General features: G+C 52.0%; 1 protein-coding gene across 6 annotated transcripts in view; it reads left to right on the forward strand.

Moving 5' to 3' along the window:
* PTPRU (protein tyrosine phosphatase receptor type U) overlaps positions 1-19,799 on the forward strand; it is an 83,355-nt gene that overhangs the window by 24,536 nt on the left and 39,020 nt on the right. For all 6 annotated transcript variants that reach the window (XM_034648034.1, XM_034648044.1, XM_034648053.1 and 3 more), the window contains 7 exons: positions 5,896-6,204; positions 11,119-11,228; positions 11,562-11,763; positions 12,126-12,228; positions 14,735-15,008; positions 15,679-15,715; positions 16,482-16,620. In XM_034648034.1, the coding sequence (XP_034503925.1) occupies positions 5,896-6,204; positions 11,119-11,228; positions 11,562-11,763; positions 12,126-12,228; positions 14,735-15,008; positions 15,679-15,715; positions 16,482-16,620 (1,174 nt within the window). The remainder of the gene's footprint in view (positions 1-5,895; positions 6,205-11,118; positions 11,229-11,561; positions 11,764-12,125; positions 12,229-14,734; positions 15,009-15,678; positions 15,716-16,481; positions 16,621-19,799) is intronic.

The following is a 19,799-nucleotide window of genomic DNA, read 5'->3' on the forward strand; positions in this document are numbered from 1 at the left end:
CCAGTGAGAATTACTTTCTAGGCGAGGGATCTGGGTTAGGTTACTTAACCTCTTGGAGCTTTTCCCCCCTTGTTTGACAGGATGAGAAGAATATGAATCTTTACCATGCAGGGTTGGTGTTAAGGTTCATTCAGCCAGTGTTTATTGAGTGCCTGCTGTGTGTCAGGCACTATTGTAGTTGTTAGGGATATAGGACTGTGACCACAACAGACCAAGGCCCTTGACATGTGAGTTCCTCCTGCCCTGCGGGAACTCTGCATGGAACTCACACACTGGTGGGAGGAGACAGTAAAATGAGTGAGATATATAGTTTGTCAGATGATGCTAAGCCTGTGAAGAATAAAGCAGGGCGGGCCGTGGTGGGGGGGCAGATTGGGTGTGAGGGTAGGAGGATTGTTATTTTAAAAAGGCTCAAGGGACCGTTTTACTGAGAAGGTGACTTTTGAGCAAGACCTGAAGGAGGTGAAGGACTGAGCCGTGCAGGAAGCTGGAGAAATTGCTGGGGGAAGCAGGGTGACATCACCTACTTTGTTTAAAAGGATGACTCTGGCCCTTTTGCGAAGAATAGATTCTAGGAGGGCGAGGGGCCAAGGAGGGCAGATCAGTGAGGAGGCTGCTTTAACAGTGCGGCTGAGAGATGTGGAGGCTGGCAGCTGGAGGAAGTGGTGGAGGTGGTGAAAAGTGGTTTGCTTCTGGGTTTATGGTGAAGGTCGAGCTGACTGCATTTGCTGATGGACCGGCTGTGCAATACGCGAGAGGGAAGTAGAGAGAAGTCAGGGATGGCTCCAAGGGGTTTTGCTTGAGCAGCTGGAAGGATGGAGTTGTCATTTACTGGAAAGAAGCCGACTGCAGAGGGGCAGGTGTGACGGGGTGCCATAGATCAGGAGTTCTGTGCTGGAAAAGTTGACTTTGAGATGCCTATTAGACGTTCGAGTGGAGATATCCATCAGGCAGATGGATTTAGGAGTGGAGCTCAGGGAAGAGGTTTGGGCTGCAGATATAAATTTGGAAGCCATCAGTATAGACATGGATGGTATTTAATGCCACGAGACTGGATGAGATCTTTTACCCTGGTGGTTCTCAACTGGGGGTGATTTTGTCTCCTGGGAGACATTTGCAGTGTCTGGAGACATGGGTTATTACAACTGGGGGTGGAGTGATAATGGCATCTGAAGGGTAGAGGAAGCCAGGGAAACTGCTAAACGTCCTACAGTGCACAGACAGCCCCCACAACAGAGAATCATCTAGTCCAAAATGTTACTAGTGCCAGGGTTCAGAACCCTGGATTCAGTCCTGAGATTTTAGGGAATAAGTGAACATGGAACAGAGAGGAGGTGTGAGGCCTGCAGCCCTGGGCCTTCCGGTGTTTCGGGTTTAATGCAAATAATGGCCTATAAACGTACTGAATACATGTGAAGGTGGGGCCTGACATACAGTAAGCACGTAGCAAATGACAGTTGTCATTATTACGGTGTTTTTAACTCTTCAAAGCCAGTTCTGCTTAGGTATTCAGAATAAAAGAAATCAGAGCCGGGGGGTCCACAGACAATCTCTCTTCTCGTCTCCTGAGTGGACAGATGGGGGAGTGAAACCCAGAGAGGGGAAGGCACTTGCCTGGGATAGTAGAGTGGGTCAGGACCACAGGCTACATGGCAACAGCGGTAGCTAACTCCCATTTTACAGATGAGTCAACTGAGATTTAGAGAGTTAGTCACTTGCCCACATCTACCCAGTGAGTCCATAGCAGTCAGAACCAAAGTTTGATGATCCCGATTTCCTGGGAAGTGTTTGAAACCACAGCGGCCACGGGGACAGCAGGTGCCATCGTGGGGTGACGCAGCCATGTTGTGCCAGGCATTGCTGAACGCTTCACACAGGCTGGCGAGGACGGAAGCTGGGGCCCGGGACCAGACAGACAAAACCCAAACGACTTCTCCTGCGTGTCCTAACAACATGCTTCTCTTGGTTCGTTGATGTACCCTGCCCCGTCCCCAGCACCCTGCTTAGGGGCCTTGGCTAGCAGTTTTGCTCTTGGCCAGCTGTGTTGTCCTCTCCCCCATCTCCCCGAAACTCCCTTCCTGCAATGTGATTTACTGTAAGATCAGTAATATAATGTCAGGAAAAGGCATTTAAAAAAATCACTCTAAACCTTGCATCCTCGCCCAGTTTTTCCGTCTTCGAATCTCTGCCCATATGCCTTCGGTTCACAATTTTACACCCTTGTCGTTGGGATATAGAAAGCATTCTGTAGTCTCCTTCCTCTGCTTTGTGGTGTCCCATGTGTTGTGTTGTTTATAATTATGTGTATTGGCTTATGGAAGTCCAGGGGGTGTCTCCATATTGCTGAGCTATTATGTTTCCAGATCCTTATTACTATAAGTAAGACTGCATTGAAAAACTTAGTGCTTATAGTGTTTCTTCCCCCTCTGAGTAATTTCTCGAGGATAGTCAGGAGTGGCTTAAGAAAGGGCTTCTACATATATTGCTTTACCAAATGGTTGTATAGAATTTGCACTTTGGAGAGCCCATCGGATTTGAACTTTGGGGCGCCCGACCCTACTCCAAAGCCCCTTCCAGGAGAAACAGGTGAATGGTTCAGGGTTATTGCATCCTATTAGAATTATTAAAAGCAACACATTTTGGTGTAATCTAACTGGTGTTAACTGTGAGCCTCCTTGTTCGCATGTCTCCCCCCACCCCCCATTTTGACCTTTGAACTCTGAGTGGCCTGGCAGCCCTGTGGAATTTAGAGGGTTGGGGCTTCGAGGTCCCCAAGTCCTGTTTTGCCAGTGTGTGCTGGCAGCTGAAGAGAGTACGTCTGGGTGCCAGATGGTTTTTGGAAACAGAGAGATTCATGAATTCACACCCCTCAGTCAACATATCAGTCTGTAGTCAACAAACTATTTGAGCCTCTGGATCTGCCCAGATTTGATCGGTTGCCGGGGTGGGGGGCAGAGAAGAGGAAAGTGAGCTTTCTTTTCAAAGACCCCTCAATCCAGTGAGGTCGATGGGGGCTAATGTGGCTTTGAAGAGTGAGGTACCCAAGTGGGGGCGTGGCAGTTTCATCCTCCAGGTTAGAGCTTTGTTATTTTGTGCCACAGGAAGTGGTTTTTACCAAAACCTGAGTCGGTTGCCAGTATTTAAAAATCTGGAGGTTTCACATAAAAATCTGAATTCCTGGCTTTTCTTAAAAAATGGGAGGATCTCGGGGCGCCTGATTGGCTCCGTCGGTGGAGTGTACGACTCTTGATCTCCAGGTTGTGGGTTTGAACCCCACATTGGGTGTAGAGATTACTTAAAAATAGAATCTTTAAAAAAAAAAAGGGAGGATCTGGCCATCCCGAGTCTATAGTCCTTCATGGGAACATTGCCTGGAGCTGAGTAGCAGCTGTCCCTTTTGGATGGGACACTTACTGTCCTGTTGGTCATAGTCCCAGCCCAGCCTGTGTCCCCAGTTGACATGTAACTTCTTGTGCCTTTCTCTAAACGCTATAGGAGGGCAAAGGAAGCCGTGCACGCTGGCCAACCCAGCAAGGATGGAAAGGGGCTAGTGTCCCCAGGGGTGGGGATGTGAGCAGAGCTGCCGGCAACAAATAAAGCAGTGGCACTTTGGCTCCATAGACACCCTGGGACAGACAGTACACATGGGCAGCCAGGACCAGGGCCTGGAAGTCAGGGAATAAAGGAAGGATCTCTGAACAAGATGGCAGAGTGCGTGCACACAAAATCTGCCCCCTCCTCTTCAGACACCTAAGAATGTGGGTTAAAACAAAACCACATAGAGAAACACGAGGAAAATCTCTGGGGGCCAGGAGTGGGAGAGGAAACATAAGCGTGGTAAATCGGCTTGCAGCCAGCAGCCCTTGGACTGCAGTGAGCAATGGGACCAGACCCTCACCGTTCTTGTCGGGTGGGGATCGGGTCTGCCTTGCTTGTGGGGAGAAGGGAGCCAGACTCTGCAAGAAGTCAAGAGGTGGGCCTTGCTCCTAGCAGGTGCCGACATATCTCTTTGGTGGCCTGCTGTATGACTGGAGGCTGCCACTTGCCCGTGGCTCGGGGAAGAAAGGAAAGCTCCGGTGGAAATGAACTTTGTATTGTGCTGTACTTGGGCCAGCGTTGTACCCAGTCAAGAGAAGCCTGGGCTGGGGTGTCCCTTTGCGTTTTCTTTGTAAAGAGCATCCTGAGCAAATGAATTACATAGAAATGATAATAGGGTCATACTTAATCATCTCAAGGAGCCAAGCAGCAGTGCGTTCTCGTCTGTTCCCTAAGGCGTGTCCTGAGAGTCTCTAATTGGGGACGCCTTGCAGGTGCTCATGGAACTTGAGGGTAATGAAACTGCATCTCACAGAGTTAGGGTACGAGAAGGAGAAGATTGTCAGTAATCTTGGCTTCTTCCTTCATTTCCTAGATGAGGAAATTGAGGCCCAGAGATGGGAAGGTCACACAGCTGGTCAGTGCAGATGTAGGACTGGAGGCTGAGCACCTGGGCTCCATCCTGCCTTTGCTGCAGAAGCCTCGGGCTCTTTACCGTTTTATAAGTGGCTTCACAGACTCATCAAGCGTCTGTACAGTGCGGCAGCACGCTCCTCCCTCGTGTTGGGGGAGCTGTCCCTCCTGAGGCACTGGTGTGGTTTTGGGATTGTTGTTGGACACTGACTTGTGCATGGGGAGGTGGGTAGTGGTGGTTAAGGGTATGGATTTTGGAGCCGGCCCGTCCAAGTTTGCATCCCAGCTTCTCCACGTGACTGTTGTCACTGACTTGAGGCAACTTAATCTCTCTGTGCCTCCTTTTCTACATCTATTTGACAGGGGCTAATGATGGCACCTGTCTATGGGATTCCAGAGTGGCTTCAATGAGGTAAAGCATTTTCAAGCCTCTAGAGCAATGCCTGGCACGTACAAAGCACCCAGTGTTAACTGCCGCCGCCGCCGTCGTTGTTGTTGTTATTATTATTTTAAGATTTATTTATTTATTTGAGAGAGAGGGAGAGGGAGAGAGTGAGTGCGTGCAGGGGGGAGGGGCAGAGGAAGAGGGAGAGACAGAGAATCTCAAGCAGGCTCTGCGCTCAGTCCCATGACCTTGAGATCACAACCTGAACTGAAATCAAGAGTCAGACACTTAACTGACTGACCCACCCAGGCGCCCCCTGCCACTATTATTATTACCCTTCTATAACAGATTGTGTTTCTCTTTTTGCTTTGGCAGCCAGGGAACTCACCACCCAATCTGAACCTTATCCTTAGACCTGCATGGGACCTAATGCACACATCTCTGTTTCGCTAACATTTTCTGGCCTTATTTATTTGGTTGTCATTTCCCCCATCATCCTGATTTCTATATCTTACCGTATTGTATATATTACTATAAGCTGTTTTAGAATAAGTTGGCATTAATAGATTAGGAAAACAGAGTGTTTGGTTGTTTCAGACTATCCCGATGCCCTCCGGGATGATCTTGAAATAGGAGGTGAACTGTGTTATTAAAAAAAAATTGTAGCTAACATTTTTTTTTTTTTGGCCGACATTTTTGAGGGCCTGTTGTGTATCAGCCGTTGTCATATGTGCTTTGCACACATTACCTTTAACTTCACAACCATCCTGTGAAGCAGAGCATATTATCCCATTTTGCGGGGGAGGACACGAAGGCTCGAGGGGCGAAGGGACTCAGCCAGTGGTTGCCAGCGGCAAGGGGCAGAGCTCGGATTCAGATGTGGCCCCGCCTGACTCCAGCGCACGCACTGCTACTCCCTGTTCAACGTTCTGGGTGGTCTCTTGAACCCTTGAGGACAAAGGAGGGATGATTTCAGCAGCTGACTGATATTTTCTGTCCTGTCCCACTTCTTCCCTTCCTGTTGCCTCTACCTTCTGCTCTTTGGTTCCTGGGCTCCTCAGAACCCATGAGGGCCCCCAAAGGCCTGGCTTTCGCTGAGATCCAGGCCCGCCAGCTGACCCTGCAGTGGGAACCTCTGGGCTACAACGTGACACGTTGCCACACGTACGCGGTGTCCCTGTGCTATCACTACACGCTGGGCAGCAGCCACAACCAGACCGTCCGGGAGTGTGTGAAGATGGAGCGGGGCGTCAGCCGCTACACCATCAAGAACCTGCTGCCTTACCGGAACGTTCACGTGCGGCTCATCCTCACTAACCCCGAGGGGCGCAAGGAGGGCAAGGAGGTCACTTTCCAGACTGACGAGGATGGTAAGAGTCCCAGCCCTGGTTCCTGGCGTACTCAGTGCCTCCCACAGACACCCTATGTGAGGCTGAGATGTTTTTAAAAAATATTTATTTGTTTATTTTTTTATTTTAATTTTTTTTTAAAGATTTTATTTATTTATTTGACAGAGATAGAGACAGCCAGGGAGAGAGGGAACACAAGCAGGGGGAGTGGGAGAGGAAGAAGCAGGCCCCTAGTGGAGAAGCCCGATGTGGGGCTCGATCCCACAACGCCAGGATCACGCCCTGAGCCAAAGGCAGACGCCCAACCGCTGTGCCACTCAGGCGCCCCTATTTGTTTATTTTTTTTGAGAGGGAAAGTTGGTGGGGAGGGTGGAGAGTATGGGGTGGGGGAGGGGCAGAGGCAGAGGGAGAGAGTGAATCTCAAGCAGACTCCCCACTCAGTGCAGAGCCCAACTCGGGGGTCGATCTCACAACCCCGAGATCACCACCTGAGCCAAAGTCAAGAGTCGGACACCCAACCGACTGAGCCACCCAGGCGCCCCCAGGCTGAAATTTTTATAGGAAATTTTTTTGCTTACTATTAAAACAACTATAACAACAAAGTAATGATGGCTAATATTTATTCTCTGGAAGACTTTGGGTTAGATTGGTATATTTCTTCCTTATATGTTTGAAAGAATTCAGCAATGAAGCCATTTGGACCTGGAGTTTTCTTTGTGGCTGTTTTTTAGTCACGGTTTTGCTTTCTAAAATAGGTATTACAATATTAAGATTTTCTTTTTTTTTAAAGATATTTATTTTTGAAGATTTTATTTATTTATTTGACAGAGAGAGTGAGAAAGCACAAGCACGGGGAGCAGCAGAGGGAGAGGGAGAAGCTCCCCACTGAGCAGGGAGTCTGATGTGGGGCTCAGTCCCAGGACCCTGGGATTATGACCTGAGCCGGAGGCAGACGCTTAACCAACTGAGCCACCCAGGCGCCCCAATATTAAGATTTTCTCCTCTAGTATCTGTTTGGTGTACTGGGCTTTAAGGAATTTGATCATTTCACCTGAATTGTCACATTTCTTGACATAAAGTTGGTTATAATAATCTCTGATTATATTTATTTAATTTCTGTAGGATCAATAGTGTATGTCCCCCTTTTCTTTCCTGATTTTGGTAATTTGTATCTTTTCACTGTTTTCTTGCTAGGGGTGTATACATTTTTAATCTTCCCAAACAGCCAGCTTTTGGTTTAGTTGATTTGCTTTATTGTATANTATCTTTTCACTGTTTTCTTGCTAGGGGTGTATACATTTTTAATCTTCCCAAACAGCCAGCTTTTGGTTTAGCTGATTTGCTTTATTGTATATTTCTTTTCTTTTTTTTTTTTTTTAAAGATTTTATTTATTTGACAGAGATAGAGACAGCCAGAGAGAGAGGGAACACAAGCAGGGGGAGTGGGAGAGGAAGAAGCAGGCTCATAGCGGAGGAGCCTGATGTGGGGCTCGATCCCATAACGCAGGGATCACGCCCTGAGCCGAAGGCAGACGCTTAACCACTGTGCCACCCAGGCGCCCCTGTATATTTATTTTCTTTATTTCCTTTTTTATGCTTTCTTTAGATTTGTTCAGCTGTTCTTTTAAGCTTTTTGAGATGGAAGCTTATAAGATCATTGATTTTGAGCCTTTCTTCATTTCTTACTTATGCATTTAAAGCTATAAATTTCCCTTGAAGCCCTGCTTTAGCTGCATCCCATGGTTCCTAAGGGAACCATCCTTTAGGTTCATTTGATAAGTTCTGTCTTTGTTATTATTCAGTTCAAAATATTGTCTAATTTCTGTTGTCATTTCTTGACTCAAGAGTTAGAATCACATTGCCTGATTTTTAAGACTTCCATAATTATCCCTTTGTGATGGATTTCTAACTTAGTTCCTCTGTGATCAGAGTACATACTCTGATTTTAGTCTTTTGAAATTTGATCCTTGTTTTATGGCCCAGCATATGGTTAAATTTTGGGAAATGTTCCACGTGTAACTGAAAAACTTGTGTGTTTGGTCATTGTCGGGGAACTTAGTTCCTCTGTGATCAGAGTACATACTCTGATTTTAGTCTTTTGAAATTTGATCCTTGTTTTATGGCCCGGCATATGGTTAAATTTTGGGAAATGTTCCACGTGTAACTGAAAAACTTGTGTGTTTGGTCATTGTCGGGGGCAGTGTTCTACTTATGTCAAACCAGTACTGATTACGCACTTGTTTCACGTCAAGTACTCTTGTGAATGCTTTTCACGTAATCCCCGTGGCAAGCCTAGGTGGTAGGCGACTATATACTATCCCCATTTTACAGGTGAGGTCACACAGCTAGGAGATAGGCAGCCGAACTGGATTTCAGACCTGGCTGTCTGCTTCAGAGTTTTCATTCTTAACAGCAGTGCTGTAATGCCAGCACAGGTCCAAAGCCTTCCTCCAGATTCCTGAAGATTTCCAGGTACTCTAAGCTCCTTGGTTGATAATTTTTCTTGACTCCCTACGTGTGGACTTTTCTGTTCTGCATAGCAGAGACCCAGACACAAAATTCAGCTCCTTCCTTGATTTCCACAAAGCCCCCCTTACCCATGGCTGTGCGTCTGCCCTATGCTCCGTGCTGACGTGCTGTGGTTTTGCTGGGAGTGCCGGTGAGGACTGGCTGGATTTACCCTGAAGCATTGCAAATGCAGAGAGGGGAAAACTTAATCTTTTTCCTTCTACTTGTCTTAGGTTCATTTGTTGGGGCCCTATAAATTAGCCTGTGAAAAGACATTAACAAGAGAAAAACAGATAGGAATTTATTACCATGTGTGTCACACACACACACACACACACACACACACACACACACACACACGGGAGTACTCAGTGATGAGTAACTCAAAGGAGTGGCTGGAGTTGGGCTTACGTAGTGTCTTAACAAAAGAACAATGAATCTGTAGGGAAGCACCATGATGGGAAAAGGACTTCGAGATTCTAGGGACAGCAGATTATGGGAAGGCAAATATATGGGGAAACCAGTGGTAGGTAAGGGCTAGTTCGTGAAATTTGTGTAGATTCTTCTGGGCTGCAGGGCTGCTAAGGGTCTAGTATTGACTCGGTGCTTAACTTCTTTCCTTCCTGGTAGCAAGGGGAGGGGGGCACTTTTACAAACTTCTGTCCTGCTTTTAGGCAAATGGGGAGGGCAGAGAACTTTTCTTGTATCTGCATCTTCTTAATTCAGCTCAAAATAATCCTTATGCCAAAGTGGTATATTTTGGGGTGACCTTTTCTACTACGCTTCACAATCAGCCTCAAGTTCAACATCAGAGCCCTCCAGTGTAAAAGTCTGGTGACTTCTGTCCCCGCCACCCCCACCCCCACCCCAGGTATGTTGTTGTGGCTGCTTTGTCCCTCTCTGACCTGGCCTCACTTGGGCTCCTTGGCCTTCTTTCTCTGTCCTTCTCCTCCTTCCTCCAATAACTGCTCATGACTAAATTTTTGAAATTTTTCATGGAAGCATTAGTATAATACTTCTAGGAAGTGCACTTACCTGGAGCGGGCAGCTCAGTGAATTCTCACAGACTGGACACGCCAGGATAACCCCTACACAGATCACGAAATAGCAGTAGCAGCTCCCCAGAAGAGGGGAGAAGCCCCCTTCATGTACCTTCCCACTCACAACCTCCCAAGAGTAACCATTACCCCAACCTGTAATGCAGTATGTTAATTTCTGCTTGGTCTTGAACCTTCTGTCAATGGAGTCATACAGTGTGTGTTCTTTTTATGACTGGCTTCTTTCTCTTGCCTGTGCTTGAGAGAGCTAGCCATGTTGTGCGTACAGTTCTAGGGGATTCGTTCTTACTACTGAATCGTCCATTGCGTGAATCTACCACGTTTATTTTTCCTCTTTCAAATTGCACTGCAAAGAAAAATCCTTGTAGATTCTTTTTTGGGGGGGGTTATGTAGACATACACATTTCCGATCGGTTAATGCCTGGGAGTAGAATGGTGAGGTTATAGGATGCATGTTCACAGTAAGTAGATCTATCCAGACAGTTTTCCCCAAGTGCTCGTGACAGTTTACACGCCCACTAGCAGTGTGTGAAAATTTCAGTGATGCTGCACCCTCTCCAACACTTGGAATTGTCTTTTTCATTTTATCAGTTTGGCAGATGGATGGCGGGGTTGTCTTGTGAACTGTTCGTGTTAACCCAGAGCGCGTTAGCCTCATTGAAGGTTACCTTGGGCTCTGCTTTTCTCTGCCTTAGGATTTCGTCTTCCCCACAATGGTTTATCAAGGTGTTTTCCCAAAGACCCTTCTCTTCCTAGAAGAAATTCCTGGTGACTGCCGTTAAGATGGTGCATTAGAACAAAACCAAACAAAACCAGACCTGAAAGGGTTTATGCTAAAATGTTAATGGTGTCTCCCGGGGATGGAATTGTAGGTGCCATTCATTTTCTTGAGGCCCATTTTGATTTTCTACACTGAACGTCGTTTTTGTGTAATCAGAAATTTTTAGACAAGAAAACGTTTCCTACCCATAATCCCGCCACTCTAATGCAATTGTTTCCATTTCTCTGACAAAGGTCTATATTTTCTGAAAACCACTCAACTGGAACAAAATAGGAACATTCTCTGCTGAATGCAGCCTGCACAGTATAATGAAAATGCCAGCTACCCCTTTTGAGTTCTTAGGAACGAACAGGTGGAATCAAATGGAAATTCCTGATATTTACCTTGGGGCTTTATGTACACCACATCATTTAATTCTGGTGAGGGAGGGGTTGTTTTCATCCCCATGTCACAGGCGAGGAAACCGAGGCTCGGAGAGGATGAGTGGTCCAAGCAGGCCAGCTAGGAAATAGCAAGGCTGGAATTTAAATTCAGGTGCCTGGCTCCAAAGCTGGCTTTCCCCTGCCCTGTGCCACCTCTCTCTTGCAGTGCCTGGCGGGATTGCGGCCGAGTCCCTGACCTTTACTCCCCTAGAGGACATGATCTTCCTCAAGTGGGAGGAGCCCCAGGAACCCAATGGCCTCATCACTCAGTATGAGGTGGGTTTGGGCTTCATTACAGTGAGGGTCCCCGGTGGCAGGTGGACACACAGCTTGGAGAGGGAGGTGCATGGGGGGGAACACAAGTGATCATTAAGGTTCCTTCTACTGGTCAGGGTCTGTGCCCTGTGGGTTATGGGGACAGGGACCCCAAAAGAAGAGAGGTGAAGGTGCCCACAGGTCTGGGCTAATGGGCATCCACAGTCCCACTGAACCTGTCCCCTTTGCCCAGCCTTCTCCCTAGCTCTCCTGAACTGTGATGGGTGGGAGGTTCTGGGGCCAGTGATGACCTTCCCATCCCTGTGCCCGCCTTCCTGCCCGTCCTGCCCCCAGATCAGCTACCAGAGCATCGAGTCCTCAGACCCGGCGGTGAACGTGCCGGGCCCACGACGTACTATCTCCAAGCTCCGCAATGAGACCTACCACGTCTTCTCCAGCCTGCACCCAGGCACCACCTACCTGTTCTCCGTGCGGGCCCGCACAGGCAAAGGCTTTGGCCAGGCAGCACTCACCGAGATCACCACCAACATCTCAGGTAAGCCCGCCTGGCCCTGGCCTGACCCCTTTAGAGGTGGCCCCCAATCCCAGGGTTCTGTGGGCAGAGGGGGCATGGCAGGGGTGGGGGCCCTCCCCAGGGGTGTTTATAGAGGGCCCCCGCTGGGATGCATGTACCATTTAGGAATTAAGTTCAGGGGTCAGGGAGGATTAAGTCAGAGGGTTCAGGAGACTGTGGAATCTGAGGGAGGAGTTTAGGAATCAGGAGTCAGGGAAGCTCAGGTCAGAGGGAACAAGCCTGAAGGGGAAGAGATCTGAGGACAGGAGGCAAGGAGGCTAGAGGCCCAACCTTTCTGGTGTAGTGGCCAGGCTCTGTGATTATGTCCCTGTCCCCTTTCCCAGCTCCCAGCTTTGATTATGCCGACATGCCGTCACCCCTGGGCGAGTCTGAGAACACCATCACCGTTCTGCTGAGGCCTGCACAGGGCCGCGGCGCGCCCATCAGGTGGGAAAGCCTAGTTGGAGAGGTGGGAGGTCAGGGCCATAGGGAAGAAGCCCCTCCTCTGACCCAGAGCCCCCCACCGTGGGCCAGCTCAGCCTCATCCTCCTTCAGTTTCTCACTCAGGGCTCAGAGTGTCTGGAGGAGGGAGTTCTGTGATCCTGGGCAGGTGGAAAGCCTGCAGCCGCTTCCCTCTGAAGCCACGGGTGTCTGATGTGATTGTCATGAGATCCTTGGACGGTGTCCAGCCTGGAGAGGTGTGACTGTTCAGGCCTCTCCTGAGGGTCTTCCCTCAGACATCTTGGAGAAGTGAAACTCTGGGGCCTTATTTCTTCCCAGCTTTTTCCCCAGAAGGTCCTGAACAGGGAGACACAGCCTTCTAGAAGGCTGGGGCAGCCACCAGACAGGGCCATCTCTCTGGAGGGGCCCAGAGCTTGGCTTCTCCACTTTCTTCTCCCTAGAGAAAGCTGGGGCTGCCTCTGCTGGAGAGAAGGTGCTGGAGACAAGCTGGTGTGTGTGTGTGTGTGTGTGTGTGTGTGTGTGTGTGTGTGTGACACATACTGCGTACGTGTGATGTGTGGTGTGGAGGTGTGAGTGTGTGTATGTGAGAGAGTGTGAGGGTGTTTGTGGGATGTGTGTATGTGCCTGCTATCAGCCAGTCGCTGTGTTTGTGACTTCACCTGCACGAGTCGTTTTATCCTCATGGTGGCCTGTGGTGGGGGGACAGTTACCCTTATTTCACACATTGGGAAACAGGCTCAGCAGCCTTAAGTCCCTTGCCCCCAAGGTCACACAGCTGGAAGGTGATAGAGCTGGGCTTTGGAACCCAGGTCTGGCTGCACAGCCTGTGTCTTTTCTTGAAGCCACAGAGCCTCCCTGCCCCTCTGGTCCATCCCGTCCTCCCACAAAGATGTGTGCACCGGGAGAGGGTGACGGCTGTATTCGGGTGTGGGAAGATCCTGCTAAGCCTCTAAGAAGGTAGTGGGTTGCCCATGTGCCCTTGACACCCCCTCATGTCCTCACCCCCCTTCTCCTGCTTTGCCTCCCCCATATTTGCTATGGCAGAGCCTGTCCCGGGCTGCTTCCCGGACTCTCTGGGGAGACCCAGGACAAAGTCAGGGTGTTTGAGGGCCCTTTTGCATTTCCAGGAGCCTCAGGGCCCGTGTGCAGCTGAGTCTGGGATCTGGGAAACCCAGCAGCACCTTCTCCTGTCCCGGTCCTCTTGAGAGATCCTGTGAGCAGGCCCATTTAGTGACCCTCAGGGATGATGATGAGAAGGTGGGGGGTGGAACATGGTGAGAGGGGGAAGGCATAGTGGCTGTGTGACCTTGGGCAGGTCCCTTTACCTCTCCTTTTCCTTGTCTGCATAAGGGGGACCCTTCCAGTCAAGATTCAGTGTTGATTGTCACCTCCTGGCGGGGCGTGGGGCCAGGGGAGGCCTGACCTTGGCCTGGGAGATGGAGGCCAAGAGGGGCCTGGGCTGGTGTTTGCAGTGCGCTAGTGACAGGGGATGGACCTCTGTGGCCCCAATCCCTGGGCACTGGGGTGATTCCCCCACAGCTCCAAAGCTCGAAAGAAACAGCTGGAGAGCCAGGAAAAGGCATCTCTACTTCCCAGAGTGCAGCTGTCAGGATGGGTGTCACACGCCAAGACGTGACCGAGGCTGTGACTAGAAATATTTGAATTTGTCAGCACTCATTTATTTACTCTCGGCTTTGTTCCACCGAGGATTTGGAGGCGCTCACAGCAAAAGGCCATTCAGTAAACTGATAAAAATAAATAGAAACACACAAGTCGGGACCGGGAGACACACATCAGAGGGAATGCAGACGAGGGAACGCAAATCAGCTGTCAGGACCGGGAGATGACAGGCTCTGAGTTGCAGACTCGAGGCTGTCTCCAGGTTGGGAGGGTACCTGGATGCAGGGTTCCTGTGGCCTCGCTTGCTTGCTCAGTGACTGTCTCCCCCACTGGAGGTCAGTTCCAGGAAGCCTGGATCCCCAGGTGCCTGTGTGGCACGGGCCCAGCGTCTGCGCTCAGGCCCTTTCTGAATGAGTGAATGAACACCTTGTGTCTGACCCTCATTCCCGGAGGCCCAAAGGGAGCCCTGGGTAGCCGGGGCGGAGCCCGAGGCTTCGGGGCCCCAGGTCCTGTGGCAAGCACGGGAGCTCGGGTTGAGGAGAGTTGGGTGGGGCTCTAGGGCTTGGTGCCACTGAGCAGGGCCCACGTTCTTTCCGCCTTAGTCACAGTCCTAACAGCCGACAGGCACTGGCTGCTTCGGAAACCTGCCTCCTTGCTTACATTTAGCTGGTGGAACCGTTCTGTGATCATGCTTGCTTTACAGAGGAGGAAACTGAGGCTCAGGGAGGTTAAGAGAGTTGCCCAGCGAGTACGAGGCAGAGCCGTGATTAGTCCCGGGCCGGGCCTGACCCCCAAGCCCATGCCCTTAGCCACCAGGTGGCTCTCCCCTCCCCTGGCCCCGGGGGTCACTGCTCTGTCCCCTCCTGTGCAGCGTGTACCAGGTGATCGTGGAGGAGGAGCGCGGGCGGAGGCTGCGTCGGGAGCCGGGCAGCCAGGACTGCTTCCCCGTGCCCTTGACCTTTGACGCTGCACTGGCCCGCGGCCTGGTGCACTACTTCGGGGCAGAACTGGCGGCCAGCAGTCTGCCCGAAGCCATGCCCTTCACGGTGGGTGACAACCAGACCTATCGCGGCTTCTGGAACCCGCCGCTTGAGCCGAGGAAGGCCTACCTCATCTACTTCCAGGCAGCAAGCCACCTGAAGGGGGTGAGGGACTGGCCCGCGTTGTGATGGGGATAGGCGGGGGACACCTCGGAGCCATCTGAGCAGCCCCCTCGGAGGCTAGAGACCCTCCCCTGGCCCCGCCCCCTCTCCAGAACCCCCACCCTCCTTCCCTGAGCCTCCTGACCTCAGGTTCCTTCTCTTAGGGCATCTCCCCTTCCTGAGCCTTTTCCCCATACTCTCTGGCATCTAAGCACCCCCCCATCTATCCCTGCCCCCTCCCTGAGCCCTAGCGTCTGTGTCGGGCTCCTCTCTCCCCAGGGGTCCTTCTCCCCATTCTGCTTTCCCCAGACCTTGAGGCCTACCACCCACCTCCTCCTGGAAGCCCCGCCCTTCTCCAGGCTTCTCCCTGGGGGGGGGGGCTCTCTCCTCCCCAGGCTCCCCTCTTAGTGAGCCCCTTGGCCACCCCCTCCCACACTGTTTCTTTCCCTGCTCCCCCCAACTCACTACCCTTTCCTAAGTCATTGCCCTCTTTGCAGGCCCCTCCCTCCCCTCCCTGCTTCCCCCTCAGGCCGTCCTGCGGGAGAGGTGTCTCTAGTTACTGAGAGCACTGGACAAGCCCTGACCAGGCCCAAGACAAGCTCCCCAAGGATCCCCCTGGGGAGGGTTAGGTCAGGGCTGCGGTGGTGCTGAGAGCCCCCATCTTTGCCTCCAGGAGACCCGGCTGAATTGCATCCGCATTGCCAGGAAAGGTAAGCCCCCCCTGGGTTCCTTCCTGGCCTTCAGCGGTTGGTTTCTCCCCTCTGGGCACTTGGAGGGTGGGCCCTGAGCTCCCAGAGCTGTGGGAGCAGAGGAGGGTGGTCCGGCAGACCTGGGGTCAGGAAGCATTTCTTTTCCTGGTCCCCATTTGTCAAACCTAAAAGGCTCCTTCTCCTAGCCTGGACAGTAGAGCTAACCTCCTTTTCTCCTGTCATGGTCACAGAAGTGGCTTTGGCAGGGGCCTGGGACAGGTCTGTGGAGGGCGAGCCATTATGGTTGGGCCATGGGAATGATGGCACTGGGCGCTGGTTCTGGGTTCTGTATCTGCCCCCTTTGTTGTGGTGGGGGAGCTGGACTCTGCAGTGTAGACAGGGAGTGTGGTTGGTCCTCCATCCTGAGATGCCCTCAGCAGGCCCTAGGTGTGTGCTTCTCTCCCCCCATTGCCTCTCAGGAGGCAGGAGGGTGAGTCTGAAGGCCCTAGGCGCCCTCCATCCCCTGTCCACTGAAGGGTGGGAGGATCTGAGAAAGTAGAGAGGAAAGGGGAGCTCTTTCTCCTGGGACCCACGGTGGTGCAGAAGTTATAAGGATGGTGAGGGGGCAGACGAGACTGAAAGGCTGCCTCTGAGCTGAGGACGGGGTGGGGGTAGTTGTCTTTGTGCACATGTGTTAGTGTATTCCTAGGGACTCAGACACCTGCAGGCAGTAGGTAGGTGGTCCCTATCTCCCCTCTGACCCTTTGTCCCTCTTTATTCTCCCCAGCTGCCTGTAAGGAAAGCAAGCGACCCCTGGAGGTGTCCCAGAGATCAGAGGAGATGGGGCTCATCCTGGGCATCTGTGCGGGGGGACTTGCTGTCCTCATCCTTCTCCTGGGGGCCATCATTATCATCATCCGTAAGGGGTGAGTGAGGCCGGTGCCATGACTCACCCAAGGCTCCCTCCAAAGCCTGGTGGGCACAGAGGAGCAGTGGCTGGGGCCTGGGAGGGCGGCTGCCTGGTGAGTGTGGAGGGCTGCCAGCCTGGGCATCCGGCCTGAGGATGGGCCTAAGCCAGGCAACGGGAAGCCAGAGCCTCTGCAAATGAACCTGGGCTGGAGCGGCTTGGTTGGAGCGCAGGTCTGGCTGGTGCCAGGTTCCACTATCCAGGGAAGGGCGCTCCGTGTCTGCTGCCAAGGAGCTGTGCTGGAAGTGGGCACTGCCCTCCTGCGTCTGCTGGGCTGTTCCAAGGGGGAGGGTGTGGAGGTAACCTGACTTTGAATCTCCAGCCCCCTGCGGACCTTCTGCCAACTTGTCTGCCCTGACCACGGGGTTATGGTGCTGACCCTGAGCAGTGGGGGTGGTACTCACTCCCCTTCACACCAAGGACCCTGAACCATGGTTCTTCCTGGGCCCATCTTCCCTGGGGCTCAGCTTGCCCTGGATCCTGTTACTGTTGATCCGTGTGGAGTCCTTCTGGGCCTATGACTCAGAGGAGACCTCGCTCCTGCCCCTCCCACCCCCCTGGCCTCCAAGGTCTGGTGTGTTTCTGAGGGGTGCCTTTCCTAGGGCATTTTGCAGTGGGCAGCGTGAGTCCTGACACCTCTTAGAATCCAGAACTTAGAATTACAGAGTTTCAGAAATCCAGGATTTGGGAATCTAAGAATCTCAGAATTTAGAATTGTAGAGGCTCAGAGCCCAGAAGGTGAGAGCTGCCTGGTAGTTCAAGGACATCTAGTCTAGTGGTTTTCAAATCGTCTTAAAACAACAGAACCTGTTTTCAAAACACCATATAAACCTCCCCTGGGAGGCCCAGCACATGGAGCAGATGAAGGCTGAGCCTCTGGTTAGAGCAGGGGTGGAGGCTTCCGAGACCACGCTGTCTCCCCGCATGCCTTCTTCCCCCTCCCCCTCCCTTCATTCCCCACCTGGCAGCCCCAGGACACTGGTCCAAGCATGTTAACTGAAGGATAGAGATGTTGAGGCCCCAAGGGGGGCATGGACCTGCCCGAGGTCACCCAGGGAGCCCTGTCCCCACCTGCCCTGTCCCTACCTGGGCTCTGCACAGCTGCTTCTGGGCTGGTGCTGGATCTCATGGCTGCCAGGAGCAGATAAGTGGGATCAAGGGGGATGAAGAGAACTGGGCAGGGCTGCCTTTCCTGAAGCCAGGCACTGGCAGAGAAAGACTCTCCCAGAGGGTCTGGGGATAGGATGTGCCAGCCAGGTGGGGTTGGCCTGTCCAGGGCATGAAGCTGATTTTTCCCTTCCCTAGTCCCCACACAACTTCTTGAGATAAACTGTATCATTTAACAAGTATTACTGTGTGCCTAGGGCTTTACACACACCATCCATTAGATCATTAGTTATTGAGCACCTACTGTGTGCCAGGCACTGTTCTGGCAGTCAGGATACATCAGTGAACATTTCCTTCTTGGATCCTGACCCATGAAGCAGGTCTGAGCCCCTTCTCACAGACGAGGAAACTGTAACTGAGCGACTTGACCATGTCACTCTGCTGGTAAGTGACAGGGGCTGGTTTGAACCCAGTCCTGACTACAAAACCCGTGCTCCTTAGGGCTGGGGATGTGAAGGGCCTCCCCATAGCTAGCTCACAGTAGGTGCCCAGAATTAGCAAGTTCCTGTCCTCCTCTCCTGAGGGGGACCTGGAAGTTAACTCTGGGGTGGGGTGGGGTGGGGAGTGGAGCAGATGGTGAGGGCTGTAGTGGAGTGGTCAGATGTTGGGGGGTTGCAGGTAGTATTTGAGGCCTTAGAAATCTGCCCTCAAGGAGAGAGGATTGGCCAAGCGGAGGGTCTCACCCACCTCTGCAGAGAGCATTGGGCCCAGGAGAAGATGGGCCAGAGATGCTGCTGGAGCCTTGCTAGGAAAGCCTGCAGTCTACACAGCTGCTACCCCATAAACCCTTGCAGGCCACCCCGAAGCCCCCAGGATCCCCCCAGACTCACCCATTCCCTCCCTCCTCCCTCCCTTCCTTCCTTCCTTCCTTCCTTCCTTCCTCTAAAAGCCATTCAGTCCCATTCTCTAGCACCTCATTGCATCCCCCTAAATCCTATCCTGGCCTTCAGGGTTCACTGTGCTCCTCAGGGCTCCCCTGGTCTGCATTGCGGGATTTCAGGGGACAGAGCAGGTCTGGCAGTGATGGAGGTCATGGGCAAGTCAGGAGGTTGCTGAGGGACGGCTGATACCCAGTAGCCACCCTATGCATCCTTGTCGGAGGAAGGAGGTGGCCTGGGGTGGGAGCGGTTGTGGGAGACGCTGGGTGGGGGCCAGGCGGAGGGCAGTCAGGCTTCCCATCCTGCGTTGCCAGGGTGGACAATGAGCCTGGATGCTTCTGCACTGGAGGAACTCCCCAGACCCCCCAGGCCGGGTGTAGCCCTGGTTCTGCTTCCAGACTCCCATCCTTCTCCTTTGTAGTACTTTCTTCTCCCTGCAATTTTACTTATTTGGAGTGCTTGGCTCAATTGTTTTTCTTCCCTGCTGTCCTGTTGGCTGTGCATCCCCAGGGCCTGGCCCCGTGGAGTGGGGTCCTCCTGCACCTCCCCCTCCCCTGGCTCCCAGCCCCGCAGGGGGAGGCAGGCAGGGAGGAGCTGGGCTGACAGCTGCCCCTTGGGCAGGGTCATTATTACTCACCCGTTTGGAGGAGGATATGGACGCTCATAGAGCTGGAGTTCTTTTATTTATTTTCCCTCTTTATTGATTACTCAATTCAATGAAATATTTATTGGGGGATTGTCATGTCCTGGGTGCTGTCCTGGGCCCTGGGAGCCGGCAGGAGGCAAAGGAGATGAGAATACTGCCCTTTGTAGGTAGTGTGGAGCCTGGCATTAAACCAGAAACAGGACAAATGGGTAATTAGAGATTATGAAAAGAACAGGTTGTCGGGGTGGGGGGCAGAGAGAGGGTAAAGGTGACACAATAGAGTGGGTGATTATGGGGGAGTCTTTGTGGAAGGTTCTTGAAAAGTCATAACATTACAGCTGAGACCAGAATGCCATTCCTTCAGCCATCCTCCTCCTCTTCGGGGCCCCCCGTGACCAGCCATGGGGCCTGCACCCTCCTCTCTCTCCTGGGATGGAGGAGAGGAGA

The sequence above is a fragment of the Ailuropoda melanoleuca genome, chromosome 2 (assembly GCF_002007445.2).
Source record: "Ailuropoda melanoleuca isolate Jingjing chromosome 2, ASM200744v2, whole genome shotgun sequence".
Lineage (NCBI taxonomy): Eukaryota > Metazoa > Chordata > Mammalia > Carnivora > Ursidae > Ailuropoda > Ailuropoda melanoleuca.